This window comes from Neofelis nebulosa, chromosome 1, assembly GCF_028018385.1.
Source record: "Neofelis nebulosa isolate mNeoNeb1 chromosome 1, mNeoNeb1.pri, whole genome shotgun sequence".
NCBI lineage: Eukaryota > Metazoa > Chordata > Mammalia > Carnivora > Felidae > Neofelis > Neofelis nebulosa.
In genome coordinates, this window is record NC_080782.1 from 172394454 (window position 1) to 172417322 (window position 22869).

At 37.5% G+C, this 22869-nt stretch overlaps 1 protein-coding gene across 9 annotated transcripts in view; it reads right to left on the reverse strand.

The window, feature by feature from the left end:
* PCCA (propionyl-CoA carboxylase subunit alpha) overlaps window positions 1–22869 on the reverse strand; it is a 418714-nt gene that overhangs the window by 228568 nt on the left and 167277 nt on the right. For all 9 annotated transcript variants that reach the window (XM_058743649.1, XM_058743656.1, XM_058743625.1 and 6 more), the window contains 2 exons: window positions 19268–19362; window positions 16208–16358 (listed from right to left, as the gene is read on the reverse strand). In XM_058743649.1, coding sequence (XP_058599632.1) covers window positions 16208–16358; window positions 19268–19362 — 246 coding nt within the window. The remainder of the gene's footprint in view (window positions 1–16207; window positions 16359–19267; window positions 19363–22869) is intronic.

Here is a 22869-nt window from a genome sequence, read left to right on the forward strand (position 1 = left end):
GGAAATGGGCCCCAACATAGGATTCCTGTAAACTCACCTTGAAAATAATAACAAACTGAGGGTTGATGGGGGGTGGGAGGGAGGGCAGGGTGGGTGATGGGTATTGAGGAGGGCACCTTTTGGGATGAGCACTGGGCGTTGTATGGAAACCAATTTGACAGTAAATTTCATATATTAAAAAATTAATTAATTAATTAATTAAAAAAAAAAAAAAGAAAAGAATGGCTATATTCAAGTGTGGCAGTAAAAACTGAAGAGATTCTATTATAGAGCTTCCCCACACAAATAACTAGATGAAGAAAGGATAACGGTTTTATGTTATGGGCTGAACTGTGTCCCCCCTCTTCCCCCATTTCATATGTTTAAGCCCTAACCCCTAGTACCTCAGAATATGACTGTATTTGGAGACAGGGTCTTCAAAGAGGCAATTAACTTAAAATGAGGTCATTAGGGTGGGCCCTAATCCCACATGACTAATGTCCTTAAAAGAAGAGATTAGGGGGGCACCTGGGTGAGTCAGTCGGTTAAGTGTCCGACTTCAGCTCAGGTCATGATCTCGCTGTCTGTGGGTTCAAGCCCCACGTCGGGCTCTGTGCTGACAGCTCAGAGCCTGGAGCCTGCTTCAGATTCTGTGTCTCCCTCGCTCTCTGCCCCTCCCATGCTTGCGCTCTGTCTCTCTCAACAATAAACATTAAAAAAAAATTTTTTTAATGTTCTTTTTTTTGAAAAAAAGAAGAAGAAATTAGGACACGAACACACAGCACAGAAGACAGACCATGGGAAGACACAGAGACAAGATGGCCATCTGCAGGCCACAGAGAGAGGCCACCAGAAGAAACCAACACTGATTTTAGACTTCTAGCCAGAACTATGAGAAAATAAATTTCTGCTGGTTATGCTAAGTGAAATAAGTCAGGCAGAGAAAGACAGATACCATATGTTTTTACTCATATGTGGATCCTGAGAAACTTAACAGAAGACCAGGGAGTAGGGGAAGGGGGAAAAAAAGTTACAGAGAGGGAAGGAGGCAAACCATAAGAGACTCTTAAATACTGAGAACAAACTGAGGGTTGATGGGGGTGGGGGAGAGGGGAAGCGGGTGACAGGCATTGAGGAGGGCACCTGTTGGGATGAGCACTGGGTGTTGTATGGTGTTGTCAAAACCAATTTGACAATAAATTATACATTAAAAAAAATTTTTTTCTTCTGGTTAGGCCACCCTGTCTGTGGCACGTTGTTACAGTAGCTCTAGGAAACTAACACAGGAACAAATTTGAAAAATTAAAATCTAGGTAAGAGTCCAGAACTCAAAGACACCAAAATAGTCTTTCAATAGTAGACACCACAATATGCTTTCAAACAAAAACCTAAGTGAAGGTATCTGACCAGTTTACCTATTCACATCTGAGTAATAGAAACTTCTTTCCTTCAACTTTCTAATAAGACTCAATAAATATAAAGGGAAAATATAGCATAGCCTACACTGTATTCTCAGTTTCATATGAGACTGGCTTCAAATATTCCAGAACACTCCAGTTCTGGCTTACTCTAAGCCAGTCTGTGAACCTTGGCCTGACTTTAAAAATAATCAAAAAGGTCAACTTCTGCCCGTATCTAAAATGTCCCTTCTGGCAAAAATGTAATTTTACAAATTAGTCACAAATCCATTTTCCCTATTAATTTATCCTAATTGCATCAATTATTCTTTCAATCAACACTGTAACTTCAAAGAAGACCGAACTCTTTTAGTATGGACAATCCTGAATATTTTTAAAATCCAAAACTGCTCTGAAATTAGAATATGGTATTTGTCAGTTACAGTCAATTCTTAGAAATCAGAATTTGGATTGCAATAATTCTTAATTTTTAAATAAGTGAAATAACAAAGAGGAAAAATCAATTTAGAGTTTCTAAAATCCTTCTGCAATATAAAGATACCACATGGTGCAGAATTATCTGATGGGAGGTGGGGGTGTCTCGTCTCCATAGAATCTCATCAATTCCACTTCACTTTCTCTTCCATCCCATTGTGAAAGTAGATTCTGATTTCACTGTGGCAATCACGTATGAGCAACTGACTAAAATCTAACAAAAGTGGGAGAATTCAGCTGTCTTTTCTTAAGGATATGGAATAGGCAGCCAGCTGACCACACCTGGACGTTCACTACTGTAAGATATTATTCCTTTCTACTTGACAGTGTTCCAGTTCTTATCATCTTTGTAGACTACATAAAGGCTGTCTTCCCAAAGAACTAAAATCTATAAACAACCTACGCTTGGAAATTAGCAATTACACACACACACAAATTTGCAAAGGTATATTCAGGGTCCTAACATTAATCTTCTAGCAAAAAGGTCTAAGCAAAAATAACATATGAATGTAACAAACACTTTTACCCATCAGCTTCATTTTTACATTTCCAAGTCTTCTTCTGGTCTCCTAGTCTCTTGCACAAATATCCTTATGATAAAAAGATACCTTTCAAAGTGGTTTATTGTAAGTATATTTGTTCATTTGCAACAATGTTTCTGCAGTTAACAGGCAAAAGAATAATTTAAAAAGTTATTAATTTGTGGCTCAGTTTGCCATTTGAAAAAAATGACTACTGACAAGCTTTCCTAATAATGACAATAGTAATAGTAAACATGTTAACCACATTTAACAAACATAGCATGCAGAATATCATGGTGAAATTCTCAGGAAGAAGGAGTGTTTAGTCTAAATCAGGCACTTGTCTGAGCATTTTAAATGCATTAACTCATTTAATGCCCACAGTCCTATAGAGCACATGCTACAGTTACTGTCCCTTTATAGATGCAGGTAATGAAGCATAGCAAAGTTAAGGAACTTCCTCATAGTCCTACAACCAGGAAGGAGTAGAGCTAGGATTTACTTGCGCTAATCAGAATAGAGGATGTTTGCAATTAATGAAAACAATGAATAAAGGACTTGCCCATTAGTCAGCTATAGCTGTTATGAACCATTTTAGGGTCTAGAACCTCACTAAATTTCTCTCTAGAAAAGCATGTATCCAATTTCAGAGGGTCCACAGATTCCTCCAAAGCTGCTTAACGACATCCAGGTAACCCTGGTTAAATATTTCTGCTTTGGAAGATGGCCAAACCAGCACCGCTCCACTCCAAATCCTATGGTCTCTATTTCCCCCAGAGTCAGTGAGCAGTTCAGGATACTGCAAACAGTGATGAAGAGCAGGTGGCTGTGGTCTCCCGTGGGCTGGGGGACACCTGGAGGCCAGCTTCAGAGATCCCCAGGAAAAGATATGAAAGAAGAGGTCAGGGAGACAGCTTGGCCTGCAGAGATCTATGCTGCCAGAAAACAAAGTCGCTAAAGGCTCCGGGAGAGTCCCTGATCACTCGGCTAACAAGTCTGAGTAGTGAATGAATATTAGCTGGATTCTCCTGGAGACGAAGAGAACACGAAGAGATATATGCTCTTCCTGACCTCAGGAGTAGATAAGGCTGTGTCTTCAACCACTCGAAGGACTGCTGCCACTTTGAATATTACAACAAACAGAACTCAGTACTGAACCCAAAATCAACTACAGTAAAGCCACAGGAGGCAGCTTACCCATCAGGGACAGGCCAATCATTCAGAATAATGACTATAGATACCTAGTGAAACAGAGCAGCTGAGGAACAGGAGGAAAAAAAAAAAAAAAAGCAATGGGGCTGTTTAGAAACTTCAAGGGTAGTAACACATGCACACATACCCCCATGCTCAAGGGGAATTTCTGGGATAAAATAACACGATTTCCCAACTATGCAACTTAGTTGAATACTTTAAGGAAAAGATGTAGCCATTAGAACTCGAATTAGAAGCCTGGAAGAGCAACATAAATATCAAATAACAGAACACAAGAGCACCTGTGTGGCTCAGTCAGCTAAGTGTCCAACTTTGGCTCAGGTCATAATCTCATGGCTCATGAGTTTGAGCCCCACGTTGGGCTCTGTGCTGACAGCTCAGAGCCTGGAGCCTGCTTCAGATTCTTTGTCTCCCTCTGTCTCTCTGCCCCTTCCCTTCTCACACTGCCTCCCTCAAAAATAAATGTTAAAAAAAATTTTTTTTAATTAAACCCTTTAAACAAGACAAAGATATGATATCATGATACAAGGTACACAATGCAAGTAAAATGTCATAAACATATACCTACCATACATAGATATAGATATATAGATAAATATGCAAAGTAAACATTGCTTAAAATGCAAGGACAACTTGCTGCAGAATGAATATAGATGTACACTGAAGTAGTAACAGATGAAATTACATAATGTCTGAGATTTTTGTTAAAATACTCCAGCTAAAAGGGACAAAAGCAAGGCTTATATAAAACAATATGAGCAAAGTAAACACAAAGCTAGGTTACAGATTCACGGGACTTTACCATACCACTCTTGCTCTTCTTAGGACTTTTGTATGTTTGACAATTACCATGCATAAAAGAGACAGAAAAACTGACACATGGAGGAAGAAAAAGAAGGAAGGGATGGGGGCGGGTGGGGAAGGAAAGAAATAAGAAAGAGGGAAAGAGCCAAGGAAAGAAATGCAAGAAGGTCCTGAATGCAAGAATTTTTAGAGCAGTGAAACTACTCTGCATGACACTGTAATGGTGGATACATGTCATCAAATATTTGTCAAAACCCACTGAATGTACAACACCAAGAATGAACCCTAATGTAAATTACTGGTTAATAACAATGTGTCAACACTGGTTCATCGATTGTAACAAATATACCACACTAATACAAAACATTAATAATAGGGGGAACTAAGGCTGGATGGGTAAAAAGGTATATAGGAACTCTTTGTACTTCCTACTCATCTTTCTGTAAACCTAAAACTTCTCTAAAAGATAAAATATATTTTTATTTACTTACTTATTTTTGAGAGAGAAGGTGAGGGAGGGGCAGAAAGAGAGGGAGAGCAAGAATCCCAAGCAGGCTCAAGGCTGTCAGCATGGAAACCAATACAGGGCTCAATCCCATAAACCGTGAAGGTCATGACCTGAGCCAAACACTTAACCAACTGAGCCACCCAGGCATCCCTATTTTTTTTAATTATGATGAGAAATTCTACATATCTCTTTGTAAATCAAATAGATCCAATAAAAAAAAAAAAAAAAAAAAAAAACAAACTCGGGCACCTGAGTGGCTCAGTTGGTTAAGCATCCAACTTCAGCTCAGGTCATGATCTCATGGTTCATGAGTTTGAGCTCCACATCAGGCTCTGCGCTGAGAGATTGTCTCCCTTTCTCTCTGCCTCTCCCCTGCTCATGCTCTCTCACACACACACAAAATAAATAAATACACTTAAAAAGTATTTTAAAAAGTCTAGAAGAACATGAATAAATCATTAACCTTCAATGATCTTGATTATGAATAGATCATATTACCTCATGAAGTATTGACAGTCTACCACAAAAGGAATTAGAAAGTTGTTTAAAGACCTACCACTGAGAAAGATACCAATACAAATGGATTCACATCTGAGTTTTAATATTTAAGGAACACATAATGCCTATTACCTATACAATATTCTCACAGTTTCAAAAAATACATATAATATTAAGTCTGGTAAAGACAGTATTTAAAAAAGTAAAGATTCAAAATCATTATAATTAGCTCACAAAATCCAGTAAAACACCAAAAGGAAAATCATTATGTCTAATTAAAATTTATTATAGGAATATAAAGCAAAAGTATCAAAAGAATTCACAATGTTAATAAAAGATAAAAGCTATTTTTCCTTATTAGTAGTAATTGGTAGACAACTAACAGTTTTGGCCACAACTAGAGACAAAGGTAAGATCTTGCAAATTTCTAGAGGGAGAATTTTTTTTTTAATTTTTAAATATTTATTTTTGAAGGAGAGCGAGACAGAGTGTGAGCAGGGGAGGGGCAAAGAGAGTGGGAAACACAGAATCCGAAGTAGGCTCCAGCCTCTGAGTTGTCAGCACAGAGCCTGATGCAGGGCTCGAACCCACGAGCTGTGAGATCATGGCCTGAGCTAAAGTCAGACACTTAACTGACTAATCCACCCAGGCGCCCCTAGAGGGAGAAAAATTTTTTAAACAAATGGGCAAGAATCAAAATACATCTCAATATCAAAAGTCGAAACTAAAAGAAAGCCGAAAAAGGTCTTCAAGACGCTAACAGAAAGTTAATTCTAATCCAGAATTCTATACTCAAAATTCTAGAAAAAAACAGAGGAGAAAGTCTTTGTGACCTCAGGTTAGACAAAGAATGCTCAGGTACGACACCAAAAACACAATCCATAAATGAGGAAAAAATAGTAAACTGGGCTTTAATGGGTAAAAAACTTATGTTTCAAAAGACACCATTAAGAAAATACAAAGACAAGCCACAAACTGGGAGAAAATACCTAGAAATTGCATATCTGTATCAAGAATGTATAAAGAATTCTTACAGGGGCAGCTGGCTGGCTCAGTTAGTGGAGTGTGCAACTCTTGATCTCAAGGTTGTGAGTTTGAGCCCCACGTTGGGTGTAGAGATAACTTAAATAAAATCTTTAAAAAAAAATAATAATTCCACAGCTCAGTAATAATAAGGTAAACCAATTTAAAATTAGGCAAAGGATATGATTAGACACTTTAACTAAAGGAGATAACATGACTGACCAATAAGCACTCAGCGATTTGATATCACTAAGCATTAGGGAATAGCAAATTAAACCCCAAAGAGATAGCATTTTGTATCCACTAGAATGGCTATCATGAAAAAGACAATTAAAAAGTACCTATTCAGAAGGATATGGAAATGTAGAGAACTGAAACTCTTACACATTATTCATGGAAATGTAAAATTGTGCAGCCACTTTACAGCTGTCCAGACAGCTGGACAGTTTGATAATTTACCACACAACAAACAATTCCATTCTATGTATCTACCCAAGAGTAATTAAATAATTTGTCCAAACTCTTATACCTCAATCATCATAGCAGCATTATTCACAATAGCCAAAAAGTGGACGCAATTAAAATATCCACAAACTTATAAGTAGGGAAGTAAAATATAGGATATCCACACAATGGAATACTATTCAGCAATTAGAACAGACTACTGAAACACACTACACCATAAATAAACCTCAAAAACATGCTAAGAAGTCAGACACAAAAGACCATATATTGTTTGATCTCACGTATACAAAGTGTCCAGAAATATAAAATATGGAAACTACAGAAACAAAGTAAATTAACAGTTGTCTGGGAGTGGGGATGTAAAAAGGAATGACTACAGGGGCACCTGGCTAGCTCAGTCATTAGAGTATCCAACTCTTGATCTCAGGGTCGTGAATTTGAGCCCCACATTGGGTGTGGAGATTACTTTAAAAAAATAAAATCTCTGGGGCGCCTGGGTGGCGCAGTCGGTTAAGTGTCCGACTTCAGCCAGGTCACGATCTCGGGGTCCGTGAGTTCGAGCCCCGCGTCAGGCTCTGGGCTGATGGCTCGGAGCCTGGAGCCTGTTTCCGATTCTGTGTCTCCCTCTCTCTCTGCCCCTCCCCCGTTCATGCTCTGTCTCTCTCTGTCCCAAAAATAAATAAAAAACGTTGAAAAAAAATTTTTTTAATAAAAAAATAAAATCTTTTAAAAAAAGAAAAGAAATGGCTTCAAATGTGCACAGGTAACTTTATGGGGTGATAGAAATGTTCTATAGAATGATTTTGATGTTAGTAGCACAACTCTGTATATTTATTTAAATTTTATTGAGTTGTCTTAGTCCGTTTGGGACGCTGTAACAGAATAACATGGACTGGGTGGCTTATAAAAAACAGAAATTTATTTTTCACAGTTCTGAGGTTGGGAAGTCCAAGATCAAGGTGCCAGCCAATTCAATGTCTGATGAGAGTCACTTTCCAATTCATACATGGGAGTCTTCTTTCTCACTGTCCTCACATGACAAAAGGGAGAAGGTTGCTCTCTAGGGTCTCTTTTACGAGGTCACAAATTCCATTAGTGAGGCCTCCACCCTCGTAACCTAATCATCTCCCAAAAGCCTCACCTCCAAATACCATCACCTTGGGAGTTATGTTTTAACATACGAATTTTGGAGGGATACAAACATTCACTCTACTGAGTTTGTATACTTAAAATGGATGAATGTTACGATATGCACATTACACCACAATAAAAACTATTGGGTTTTTTCCCCACAATAAGTTAATACAGAGTCATCTGCACTCATGCAAATTCTCATATAATTTAGGTACTGTGCACTAGTTCTTAGGAAGCTACCTTTTAAAGATGTGTTCCAGGAAAAAAGGGAATAAACGAATGTTTACGACAAAAATGCAGGGGAAAAGAGATCCAAAAAAGGGAAGTGTAAGGAATCTTCAGGACAAAGTAGGGAAATCTCAGCTAAAAAGTCAAAATGCAAATGTAGAAGGCAACCAGTCCAGACTACAGTAAGTCAAAAGGAACCAACTATTTCTACCAAAAAGTAAAACTGACAGAAAACTCAATGTGCTTGCAAATACTCAAACATGGGACAAGTTTTTGGATACATAAGTGATAGGCACACAGAAAACTAAGCAAACAAAGACAATTTTTAACAGTAAAGAAAAACTGGTGCAGGAAAGTGAAAGTAATCTTAGGTGACAACAGGACTGCTGTGAATAGTGTTCACACTGTGGTCATAATAAAATCCCAAACACTGAGCTAACCCAAATCATGACATAGTAGACTAGAAAGATGGGAAATGTGCATTTGTGCAGAGGGTGTGGACAAAGTGAGACGCTGACAGAAGAAAATGGGAAATCAAGAAAGACCTGTGTACATGTAGTGATTAAGAAGATATAAAAAATATTAAAAGAATCAGCTAAATTAATTCAAATTGGTCAGAGCCATCAATACGAGGCTCCCCTGTGAGGGAGAGGCAATAACTGTCCCTAAACAAAAGCAAAGAACAAGCAAGAGCTTTCCTCCTGCTCTTCTTTCCCTAGCAGCACTGGCTGTTCCCTCCCTACAGCTGTAGTTCCCCACACAGATCAGTTTAAAGAGCCTTCTCTCTTCCAAGTGATTTCTCTTTTTTTTTTTAATTTTTTTTTTTCAACTTTTTTAAAATTTATTTTTGGGACAGAGAGAGACAGAGCATGAACGGGGGAGGGGCAGAGAGAGAGGGAGACACAGAATCAGAAACAGGCTCCAGGCTCCGAGCCATCAGCCCAGAGCCTGACGCGGGGCTCGAACTCACGGACCGCGAGATCGTGACCTGGCTGAAGTCGGACGCTTAACCGACTGCGCCACCCAGGCGCCCCCCAAGTGATTTCTCATCTCTCCTTTCTCTAATTCCTTTTCCTCTTTCTTTCTTTCTGTTTTCTTAGTGAATTTTGGTAGTTACTCAAGGGTTGGTATTGGATCAAAAGTCCAGTAACATGCTAATTCAGCTATCTCAAACCCCAGAATTTTATACCCAGGTGAAAGGAAATTTTTCAGTTATAAACACAACCTTACCACCCATCTAAGAACTCAGAAAATACACGATGGATACCTCTCAAAAATAAGTTCTTGGAGGGGCGCCTGGGTGGCGCAGTCGGTTAAGCGTCCGACTTCAGCCAGGTCACGATCTCGCATTCCGTGAGTTTGAGCCCCGCGTCAGGCTCTGGGCTGATGGCTCGGAGCCTGGAGCCTGTTTCCGATTCTGTGTCTCCCTCTCTCTCTGCCCCTCCCCCGTTCATGCTATGTCTCTCTCTGTCCCAAAAATAAATAAAAAAATGTTGAAAAAAAAAATTAAAAAAAAAAAAAAATAAGTTCTTGGTTTTAAAAGAAAGAAAAAGAAGAACATATAACCATAAGATGAATCAAAATGAAGAACTGATTAATCATGAGGCTATGGAAAGATGCTGCTGGTGACCATAAAAACAAGTTAAAATACAAAAAGGGAAGACACTAGGAGAGTTCTGCTACAGAAATGTTACAGTAATATAAAACTAATAAAAATAGCAAAAATGAAGAGTTAGGGGGAAAAGACAGCAGAATTAAATATAAATATGCCAATTTCCATTCATTTTTGTAAAAGGGAAACAATATATTCTTTCAAATTAAAGTATGAAGAAATATGATGACAAAAACATAAATGGTTTTAATAACCATTTTTCTTATTAAGAACATCTTTTAAGGACTTAATATCTCTGGAAAATTAGAAACATTTATCTAATAGTTCAGCAATTTCATCATTTTAATCTTTTTCTTTGGTTAAATATAAACGAAATAAGTGAATTCTAAAACATCATATAAAAAAATAAGAGTAATGAGAAAGGAACAGTCCTGCTGGATATTGTGTTATAACACAGAGATATAACATCCCAAACCGTGTGGTACTAGCACATGATTAAACAGAAAGGTTAAAAAAGAAAACAGATCTACATACATATGAGAATTCATGATATAATTAAGGTGACTTCCAATTACTACATAAAAGAAAAATTATTCAAAGATGGTTGTGACAATCAGGTAGCCATTTTTTTTTTAAATTTTTTTTTTCAACGTTTTTTATTTATTTTTGGGACAGAGAGAGACAGAGCATGAATGGGGGAGGGGCAGAGAGAGAGAGGGAGACACAGAATCGGAAACAGGCTCCAGGCTCCGAGCCATCAGCCCAGAGCCTGACGCGGGGCTCGAACTCATGGACCGCAAGATCGTGACCTGCAGGTAGCCATTTTTTAAATAGATAAAATCAGGGGCGCCTGAGTGGCTCAGTCGGTTAAGCGGCTGACTTCGGCTCAGGTCATAATCTCGCAGTCCGTGAGATCGAGCCCCGCGTCGGGCTCTGTGCTGACAGCTCAGGACCTGAAGCCTGTTTCGGATTCTGTGTCTCCCTCTCTCTGACCCTCCCCCGTTCATGATCTGTCTCTCTCTGTCTCAAAAATAAATAAACGTTTAAAAAAAAAAAAAAAAAGATAAATAGATAAAATCAAATTTCAGATGAAGTGAAAACTTCACCAGGAAAGATGAAATAAGTACTAAAAGAAAACATGTAAGAAAAATATTTAATTTATGAATGAGTAGGAAAAGCCTAAGTATGTTATAACACCAAAAATAAGATATTTAAAATGCAACTGTAAGACTTAAAACAAAAAATATCTACATAGGAAGAAAAAACAATATACCAAGTCAAAGAGGCAAGAGGTGAAGAAGGAAAAATAACAAATCACACCTGGTTTTGTTTTGTTTTAATCCACATTTATTTGGTAATCTTGCCAAGAAACAAATGGTTTGTAGATGGGAGAAGAAACCAATTATTTAGTCATAGAACATGTTAGCACTATTCCCCACATCTCAATTCCATATAAGGCAATGTGATAAAGGCCTTATTTCCCTGCACATGCAGAAGAGTAAGAAGCACAGGAGAGGAACCCCAAAACTATTAAACTCAGGGCTTATGTAAGAGTTGCTGCCATATCTGCCCTTCCTTGACCCTGAGGAGAGTGAGCCAACCTGGCTCTAATGTACACCTATCTTTCTGAGGGAAGGGGAAATTCAAATGGCTCTGAGGAAAAATAAGACTCTCTCCAGTTCTGTCTTAAAGTTGCTATCCTTCGGGGCGCCTGGGTGGCTCAGTCGGTTAAGCGTCCGACTTCAGCTCAGGTCACAATCTCGCGGTCCGTGAGTTCGAGCCCCGCGTCGGGCTCTGGGCTGACGGCTCAGAGCCTGGAGCCTGCTTCCGATTCTGTGTCTCCCTCTCTCTCTGCCCCTCCCCCGTTCATGCTCTGTCTCTCTCTGTCTCAAAAATAAATAAAACGTTAAAAAAAAAAATTTTTTTTTTTAAAGTTGCTATCCTTCAATCTAGGCACGAACGGTCTTTCTTTGACTAGAAAGCCCTCACTCTAGGGGAGCTCCTGGGTGGCTCAGTCAGTTGAGCGGCTGACTCGGTTTTGGCTCAGGTCACGATCTCACAGTTTGTGGGTTTGAGCCCCGCATTTGGCTCTGTGCTGACAGTGAGGAGCCTACTTGGGATTCTCTCTCTCCCCGTCTCTCTGCCTCTCTAACAAAATAAATAAGTAAACTTAAAAAAAAAAAAAAAAGGCAAGCCCTCACTCTATAGAAAGGTGAAAAATATTCACAGAGCATTGCTTCCTCTTAATATCACAAATGCCTAATTGCCTAAAAAAAATAAAGGACACCTACAATAACAAAAGGCTAAGGATCTAATAGTCAATTCAAAGAAAAGGGAATGTGAATCAGTCTATGAAGAAAAATTCAACTTCACTCATAAGAAGGAAAATGAAAATGAGATGCTATTTTTCACTATTAGACAAAGGCAGAAAGTCAAAGATCCTTTTGGTCAGGGAATAAAGAAATAAGCTCTCCTATAAAAGATACCAATAATACTTAACTAAATTACTAAAGCTCACATTTCCCCAGCAATTCTACTTCCACATGTGCAAAATGATGATGTACAGGATCATTCATAATCGCAATATTTGTGATAGCAAAATCCTGGAAAAACTGCCAACAGGAAACTGGTGAAATTCTAGGACTGTACAGCTACAACTAAATGTTAAAAATCATAAAAAAAGAAGATAATGCTTTAAGTTAGATATGGAACACTACCAAAGATGTATTGTTAAGTAAAACAAAGGATGCTTCCAGAGGAAAATTAAATGGTTGAGATAAAAACGTCGTATGGAGAATTATTTTTCCAATGTATACTCTTTTGAACCATATGGAATTTTGTTAAACCAAATATTGCCAATTCTTAGTTTTATCCATAAGATACGAAACTAAAACTATTCAAGCAGAATTAATACAATTTCGTTAATTAAAATGGCATTTTAACAAAATCACGTTTTTCGGTCTTCCGTAAGGAGAGAAGGAAACATCTATACAGGTATGTGTGTGTGAGTAGATGTATATGTGAGCTTCTACTACAGGAAATGAGACATTTCAAGCAAAAGGAATGATATGATAAAGGTACATAGAGGTAACACAGAATAGCACACTTGGGAAAGAAAGGACTCTCTCCTAACTAGTATATCAAGAATAACAGTGGCAGGAAAGAGGACTCTGAGGGAAGGTGGAGAATACAGAAAAAAGGAACCGTAATGGGGAAGCATTTGAATTTTTTCATTAAGCAACAGAAAACTAATGACTGTGAAAACAATCAAACATATACAAGGACAGCATAGATAATTCTGACATATAAATTCTGCCCAGACTGAGAACAAAGCCAGTCAACTGAACCAAGCATTCATGCACCAAAAGTGGTGACTTTCTCAGTGTCGCACCTCTTTAAGGAGAAACTATATTTGTATTTCAAATTTCGCTCCAATAAAAAAAAATAAAAAAAAAAAAAATCAAGCAATGTGATGCTACTCACATTTCTGTTAACCAGAAAAAAGCGTGTTAAGTTCTGAAGCTGGAAAAAGTGATAGCCCAATCAAGATATTTCAAGGAAGAAAACAAAACAAAAAAAAAAGAACACAGAAAATTATAGCCCTCCAGGCTCAAAATGAAACACTAATTAGAGATAACATGTATCTTAGAAGATAAAGAATTTGGTGAATGTGCCTTAAGTATTATAATTTAAGGTTAGTAAAGAAATTTGAAAGAGAAAATCTATTACAAGAACATTTGAATTGTTTAAATATCAGAAAGAAGTCTCTGAAATATGTAAGAATGGCTTTCTGAATACGATGAAATTCAAGGTTCTTTTTTCATGTTCCCATTCAGTTACAGCTTCCACCAAGAAATATCCCAACACACATGCTTCTAGAAAATCAAAATTAATTTGTCTGATAACTGACAGGATTACAGTCACTTGAAGTCAACACACATAAAAAAATAATAATAAAACATTAAATGGGAAAGACAAATGGATGAAAGTGTGATATTAAATAGCATAAAATTAGGTAGGTACTATCAGATATAATAGGATAAAACTTGTCACAAAATTAATTTTTTAAATTCATTTATAATTTTTTTCTGGGAGTACCAGAAAAGAACTTGCTGACAAGCTATCTAAGACATAAACTGTAAACATAAGTAGTTAATGACTTTGATCAACTGCATAGCATCATTTGACATAATACCAACTTTCAGAGGTCTTATACCAAAACAACCATGGGGGGGCCAACTCGGAAAACCTTTCGGATTGAGATAAATGAGCCAGGAACAAATAAAACACATGCGCGCGCGTGCGCGCGCGCGCACACACACACACGCACACACACACACGAATAAAGTGTCCTGAAGACAACACTTGTTTTTAATTTTGTAAATTCTGATAATTACCCTAAACAATCTAGTAGCTCTTGCGTCTGTAATAAAATACAAATGTCTTGTAGTCACTTTAAATTCCCTTCAGAAATCATATTACAAACTAGTATTCCCATCATGATACGATAAAGTCTCCATTTTAATAAAAACCGTGATTTCCCAGCTAATTATCTAATTAGACATACTTCGTTACAAAGACATTATTTTTAATCAAAATCAAATTAATCTCCAAAACACAAAATTCTGTCACTCTTAAAGGTATTCACACCAATAAACTACAGGCTAAAAAAGTGATTTCAAACACAAGTATCTTAAGTTTTTAGCAACAACTGCTAAGGTAAATACATACACAAACTCAACAAATATTTACAACATTGGTCTGAAACGCATCTAGATACCATAAATTCTGCCATAATAAATGAAATCCAATCCCACAGTGTAATCTTATCATGTTGAAAAAAGAAGCAAGGTATAAAAAGTTACATATCACATGATCCTGGCTGATTCAGTCGGGATTCAGTCAGAATAGGAAATAGCTCTAGAAGGATGGAGAAGGGATCCTTAGAAGGGGAAGAAGTTGGGCAGGGGGTGTAAGAAGCTGGCATTTTGGTTCTTCAAGATCCACTTGATGCTTCCATGGGTTTTTGCTATAGTAATTTTTCAACTTTAAATTTGTGTTTTATGTACTTTTCTGAATGTGTATTTTAGTTTACAGCTTAAATAAAAGAAAAAGGGGAAGAAGGAATAAAAGCCACCAGTCCTCCTAGACCTTGACTGGAACAGAGGAAGTATGTCCCTAATGTCAAGAATTCCACCAGGAATGCAAGCTGGTGCAGCCACTCTAGAAAACAGTATGGAGGTTCCTTAAAAAACTAAAAATAGAACTACCCTACGACCCAGCAATTGCACTACTAGGCATTTATCTAAGGGATACAGGTGTGCTATTTTGAAGGGACACATGCACCCCCATGTTTACAGCAGCACTATCAACACCAGCCAAAGTATGGAAAGAGCCCAAATGTCCATCGATGGATGAATGGATAAAGAAGATGCGGTATATATATACAATGGAGTACTACTCGGAATCAAAAAGAATGAAATCTTGCCATTTGCAGCTATGTGGATGGAACTGGGAGGGTATTATACTAAGTGAAAATAGTCAATCAGAGAAAGACAAAAATCATATGACTTCACTCATATGAGGACTTTAAGAGACAAAACAGATGAACATAAGGGAAGGGAAACAAAAATAATATAAAAACAGGGAGGGGGACAAAACAGAAGAGACTCATGGAGAACAAACTGAGGGTTACAGGAGGGGTTGTAGGAGGGGGGCTGGCTAAATGGGTAAGGGGCACTAAGGAACCTGCTCCTGAAACCATTGTTGCACTATATGCTAACTAATTTGGACGTAAATTTTAAAAAAGAAAAAATAAAACAAGTTAAAAGAAAAAAAAGAAAAGGAAAAAAAAAGAGTTCCAGGGTGGCAGCCTGACTTCTCAACCTCATCATGGTGGCAGTTCCTCTAGAAGCCAGGCTGGTTGGTCTAGTTCTGAGAGCCATTCCTGAAAGTTACTCTAGGGACCCTTCCTCCCTCCATCTCTTCCAAAGATTTGTAAGCACTTAATCCCTTTCTGTTTATCACACCCACAGCAGTTCTCTCAACAGCACATGAACCCTGACTAATACAGGTCATCAAGAGAGGTTAGGGGAAAAAACCCAAGTGAAATTCCCAATATGGCATATTAACGGTAACAAAGCAGAAGGCCTAGACACTGACCATTAAATTACCCTGTTACTTATCTATCATTCCCAACACATGTTAGCACAAGCATAAACATGAAATCTTTAGGACTTTATGAAGTTGACTTGTAAGTTTCATAAAAACAAAAATGGGTGGGAGAAGAGGGTCAAGTATAGAGGCATGGTGAGGAATGAAAAACAGTTACCTGGAGTCTCGTATTCATTTCCAAAAAATAAAAATTCTTCTTTGAGTCCACAAGGAATTCTACGGTTCCAGCAGAGGAATATTTTACTGCCTTGGCGAGAGCTACGGCTTGTTCTCCCATCGCTCTTCGAGTCTCAGAATCCAGAAAAATGCTGCCAATACAGAAAGATTAATCAACATTTTGAACAAAAGTAATCTTTTGTGTGCACCGTATAAAAATTTTCTTAGAGTTTACTCAGGTTATGATCTCTATCAATTTAAGATTTTATATTATATGCTTTACAAGTGTTTATAACATGTGCTTTTTGTGTTATTAAGCCTAACATGTTTAAATAAGTCAGCTTCAGATTTTTCATAAAACTAATATTTGAACTTTCCACATTACGCTGCAACTTCCATCAGTTTTCGCACAAGTAGTTGTTTCCAACTAGTAAAACTTAAACACATATATTCAAATCTACGCAAGCTAAAATTGGGAGATGTGCCTTCAGTAAAAGGTGAAAGATTTATGCGATTTGAAGAGAAACCAGAGCATGAGATGTGCCTTCAGAAGAACATGTGTGGTGGATGAACTACCTTCCGGCATGTGTTACAGCACTGCCGACTGGGGCTATGAGATCAGTATTAATGAATCAACAACATGCATTTAGCAAGGTGTCTTTCAACAGGAACACACATAAAACAAGGTTATGTCAGGACATTTTCATCAAGGTTATGTAGGGATTAAAATGACCCAACTAGAGGCTCACAGAACGTAACTCTGGGTCTCCCCTAGGAACAATGCTTCAGTATTCACTAATTCAGTGTTCACAGGGACTCTATAAAACATAACTACCACATATAACAAGAACTCATTGTACATGTAATAAATCCTCAAAACTTTTGTTTCACAATACCAAAATAACCCTCCAGCAGGCAAATAAACCTGAAATGTCTTCAATAAACCGAAAAGAAGTAAAAAATACTCAGAGCGATAAGCAACCTCATCACTGCACTCAAAACACAGCAGTAAAGTCAAAATCTAGAAACTGAAACCTACATATTACACTTACTTTACTTTTTCACAAATAATAATACACAAATACCTATCAAGTATAATGATCAGTTCCCATCTTTTTTGTTTGTTTTTGTTTTCTTTTTGCTTCCTATGGCTTTAAATTTTCCTTTTTTTTCTCTCAATGAATAGGTGAGTTCAAACAAAAACTTACATTTCCAGAGAAAGAGAGAGAAATGCAACAAAAATAATGATTCAAGGTTCCTAGTCTGTGAAAGGTTTTTTCCCCCAGGTAAAACCTGAGTGAATTTTAAATAAAAAATTAGTTATATTAGAAGCAATAAGAAGATAGCACCAAATTATAAAAGCAGTGTGTCAGAGACTACTATTATCCTACCAGGAATCCTTGTCCCCTTCTACACAACTAGAAGAATTTTAGCAGGACACACAGTTACTTAATTTAAAAAAGACTTTTCCCGGGGTGCCTGGGTGGCTCAGTCGGTTAAGCATCCGACTTCGGCTCAGGTCATGATCTCACGGCTCGTGGGTTTGAGCCCTACATCAGGCTCCTGGAACCTGCTTCCGATTCTCTCTCTCTGCCCTTTCCCTGCACATGTGCGCGCTCTCTCTCTCGCTCTCGCTCTCTCTCTCTCTCTCTCTCTCTGTGTGTCTCTCTCTCAAAAATAAACATTAAAAATTAAAAAAAAAAGACTTTTCCCGACTTCCCAGCAAAGTGCCTAACTCCAGATCACCACCAAGTTAGCACGGGTAAATTTAGGGATCCTTCCTAAAGATACAGATAAACATTGCTTTTGCCTTTTCTTCTTCCTTCCTTCTTACATCCTGATCCTGGGCCATGAGACAGGGGTAGGCCATGTGCAGGCTGCAGTGGGCTGTTCTTCAAGCTAAGCGTCCCAAGAAAACAGAAGTGGAAGCTGGCAGTTTCCTAAGGCCCCTTCAGGCAGCATCACTTCTACACAGTCTATTGCTCAAACAGTCACAGAACACAAAACCAGGGGGGAGGTACACAGATCCCTACCCCTACTCCTCAACAGGAGAAGTGGCAAAAAACTTGGGAACCATGTTTTAAAACCACTATACTATACCATATATTTAAAAACCAGGGGCACCTGGGTGGCTCAGTCAGTTAAGCACCCAACTTTAGCTCATGGCTCTTGAATTTGAGCCCCGCGACGGGCTCTATGATGACAGCTCAGAGCCTGGAGCCTGCTTCGGATTCTGTGTCTCCTCCTTTCTCTGCCCCTCCCCTTCTCATGCTCTGTCTCTCTCCTTAAAAGATAAATACACGTTAAAAGTAAATAAATAAAAAACATTATAATTGAAGTAGGATTTGCTTTTTGCCATTACCCTGTGATTAAAAATCTGCTCATAGCCACATCTACTTTTTACAGGAACTATACACATATATCAAGGCACACTGGCTATGACAAAGTTATAATTGGCTATACTCCTTATCACCTGGTTATTAAAAATAACAATGTACACTCAAGTGGGATTTTTAAGGACTAAGAGACAACTTGGATATATACAAATACCAACCTAGCATCAAATTAGACATGAAGTTCCATGAAATTGCTATATTCAACACATCTAAAGGTGGCTTGGAGAACTGCCTGAAAGAGTGCTGATAAATCAAGAAATCTCTAAAAATTATGCTCCAGAAGCCTCTTTATGGTAAGATAAATTTAAAAACTTCAGGATCACCTTTATGAAACTTTCACCAACAGAAGATCCTGGACATTCCACATGACTGGAAACACTAGCAGGGTCTATTCCCTAGAAGCCTGTGGAAGTCATAGCTGGCTATCCACCCAACTCTCTCCTCTAACAAAACCCCACCTTTCTTTCCCAAGAACTCTCTCACATGTCATGCACTAAGTACTGAGGAAGATGAAGTGGCAAATTCTTAATTATAAAAATATACATCAATAGAATCATACCATGTCTACCAAACTGCAATTAAAGCAATTTTAGCCAGTAAAATGGGAAAGGAATGTAAGAAACAAAATCAGTCTGTTATAAATGCTCACTGAGAGAAACTCTTACCTGGGTGCTTCCTCCACCACTTTCTGATTTCTTCGCTGAATTGAGCATTCTCTTTCATTGAGCCACAAAGCATTCCCATGTTTATCACCTAAAACCTGACAGAGTACACTGCTTGAAAAATTATACTGCCAAACCTATAGAGTATGTGCCCAATTAACATTTTCACCATGCAACAACCATTGGTTTTTACCAAGCACACCTCACAGAACACATGTACCTCTCAAATATGTTTCTCTTTTGGTTGATGTTAATAGAGGAAAACTATTTACAACCCCCAAAACTCACTAAAATGTTTTAAAAGACTTGAGGAAAAAATTCTCATGTTACATTTCCAATGTACTAGGGGAAATACCACATCAATTGTACAAATTTTGTGAAGGAAAATGAGTATCAATAAAGGGGAATATATGTTCCAGGTATCAGTGATGCTTTAGGAAAACCATGACTGTTATCACAGACATCGGTTTGTTTTTAACATCATTAAATACCTGTTGATCAAGAAATGCTATCTTATTTACATCCAATATGTAGTCTGTTATTTATATACGGATGTTTTTATGTGCTTTTTTTTGTTATAGAAAGTGATAAAAAGTCTGGGGTTACCATGTAACACATTATGATTTTTCCCATTTGTAATACTGAAAAATGAGCTGGAACTGCCAGATAAAATAACAGGATACCCAGTTGAATTTGAATTTTAAATAAACAACCAAAAATCTTAAAGAAAATAGGTCCCAAATACTTACTAGGATGTACCTTCACTTCAAAACAAAAACCAGTTTATCTGAAATTCAAATTTAATATGTACCTTATGAGCTAAATCTGGTAACCCTAAAACATGCTCTTGGTTAATATTTTTGGACAGAATGCTTGCTTTTAGGAACAGATTAATATATTTTCATGATTAAGAAGTAGATAACTATTATTGAATGCATATGTTAAGGTCACAGAAGTAAAAGCTACTCTAGAAGTCTTAGGCTAGGCAACAATTTTAACTCACTTCTCTGGGCAAGTCACTCTGTTTCCTTACGCATTATAAATAGCAGATAGCATCATCTTAATATTTTATATGGCTGCTGAAAATATAAAATCAAAAAAGATCATGGTTACAGCAAGTATAACAAACTATGAAATGAGTAGTTAACATATGAATGCAAACTTAATTTTTAGGAATAAAACCTATCTAAACCTTAAGAATGATCCAAGCAAAGGAAAACACTGCAGTAATTAAATGTCAAAAAATTTGGAATTTGATTTTTAAGACTCAAAGGTGGCTGCATGAAGCATACCTGAAAAATAGTTTAACACTAAATTTATTCTACTTCTTTTCATTCTAGTTGACAAGGGAGTGAAAGCAGACCTTGCGTCCAAGAAATTAAGCCATAACCAAGAATTCTCAGAAATATTTCTAACTATAACAGATTAGATTCATATATAGAATCACATCTATTTTTCCCTGAAGTCTGTGTAGTCTCCTGGTTCTTTTTATAAAGTCTTGCCATTTCCTAAGCATTCAACAAAAATAATCTGACAAGGATTTATTCCACTAAATAAATGAAGAAACTAAGTGACCCGACAATCTAAATACAAAGTGCTTGTAAGGGAAGTTAATCCTTAAATCCATCATGAATTTTTGTTTAAATGTAATCTCTACACCTAATGTGGGGCTCGAACTCAGGGCCCTGAGATCAAGAGTTGCATGCTCCACTGACTGAGCCAGCCAGTTGCCCCCCATCATGATTTTAAAATAAAACAAAAAACTTTTAATATAGCCCTTTACCAATGTGCAGGTACTCAATGTGGAAAAATCTCCCAGAAATACTGCCTACTGAAAAGTGCTTCATACATATCTATATGCATGTAAGTGACATACATATCTATACTTCACAGTCCATGGCAGGATATTCAAAAAACAGTAACAGTGCCTGCTTCTAGGGACAGAAACCAGGGGACTTGGAGACAAGGGTGAAAGGAATGCTCACTTTTCATTGAATGTCCCTTATAGCATGCACAAATCACCTCATATAAACGCAAATTGAGGAAAATAAAAAACTTCCAAGCACAGATCAGATAGAGCAACATCTCTGTTACCTATTTAAGTAATTACTGTTACCTATTTAAAACACTTTCACCTGTGTTTAAAATTATCACCTAGATTATATGCCATGGCTAATGAAAATAAAGGCTGATGTAGATATATAATTACTTAACACAACTTGACGAAGCTTTATAGAGTATTGGTAATGTGAAAGACATCGGCCTGGTTGTTGGAACCAAACGTGAATAAGACCTACTAACTGCCTTCAAGGACTTCTTGGTCTATTGGAAAAGTCAGACAAAGATAAAATAAATGGTCTTCTAATAGCACAAATAAGTGACAGATGGGGAATACAAAGAAGGGGGAATTAATTTTGCCTTTAAGATCTTACAGGAAGGACAGCCCAAGTATCTCCCCTAAATTACAGACTTAAATATCCAACAGTCTACTTAGTACCTACACTTTGATATCTCAACTGTGATTTATCCAACATCACACCCTGATTTCCTCCCCAAAACATGCATCTCTCATAGTTTTTCCTTCCTCAGTAAAAGATAGTCCCAGTCTTCTAATTCCTCAGGCCCAAACCCTAAAGCCATCTTTGATGTCTTACACTTTTTCTTATACATCACATCTGATCTTTTAGAAAATCTAGTCTACCTTCACAGAGTATCCAGAATTCAATCACATTTCCTCACCTCCAATACCAACACCCTGGCCCAAGTTGCCATCATCTCTCACTAAGAATTACAACAACAAAAAATCTCCTATGAGAGCTCTCTACTTCAACTGCTGGTTTTCAAATACTAAATAAGAGCTGGGGCACCTGAGTGGCTCAATTAGTTAAGAATCAGACTCGGTTTCAGCTCAGGTCATGATCTCATGGTTAGTAAGTTTGAGTCCAGCATTGGGTTCTGTGCTGACAGCATGGAGCCTGCTTGAGATTCTGTCTCCTTCTCACTCTACCCCTCCCCCACTTGGTCTCTGTATCTTTCTCAAAAAAAAAAAGTAACAGCCAATAAATACTGTGTGTCTAGCTTTTTTTTTTTTTTTAACCTTGTTGAATGGGGCTACTTATTGCAGTGTCATAGCCTTTCCTCCCACCATTGCAAGCTTGACAAGGAGGCATCAAACTGTCTTTAAATACAGAGGTCTCTGCATCAGGAGAACTGCTTTTAATGAACTGTACACAAGAAGTCTCATCCATAGCAGGGCCAAGTTTGAAAAAGAGATTCTGGTCTTGAAAGGAAGATGTTTATATTCTACTTATGGAAGGACATGATCATTAGGGCCTGAAGAATGGGTTGTGGTAGCTCATATCCAAAGATGGCCTTCACATTCAACAATATATTAAAAGAACCATTCACCATGAACAAGTGGATTTTATTCCAGGGATGCAAGGATGGTTCAATATTCACAAATTAATCAATGTGATAACCACATTAACAAAATGAAAAAAAATCATATGATCATCTCAGCAGATACAGAAAAAGCATGACAAAATTCAACATCCATTCATGATAAAAACTCTTCAGGTGGGTTTAGAGGGAACGTACATCAGCAT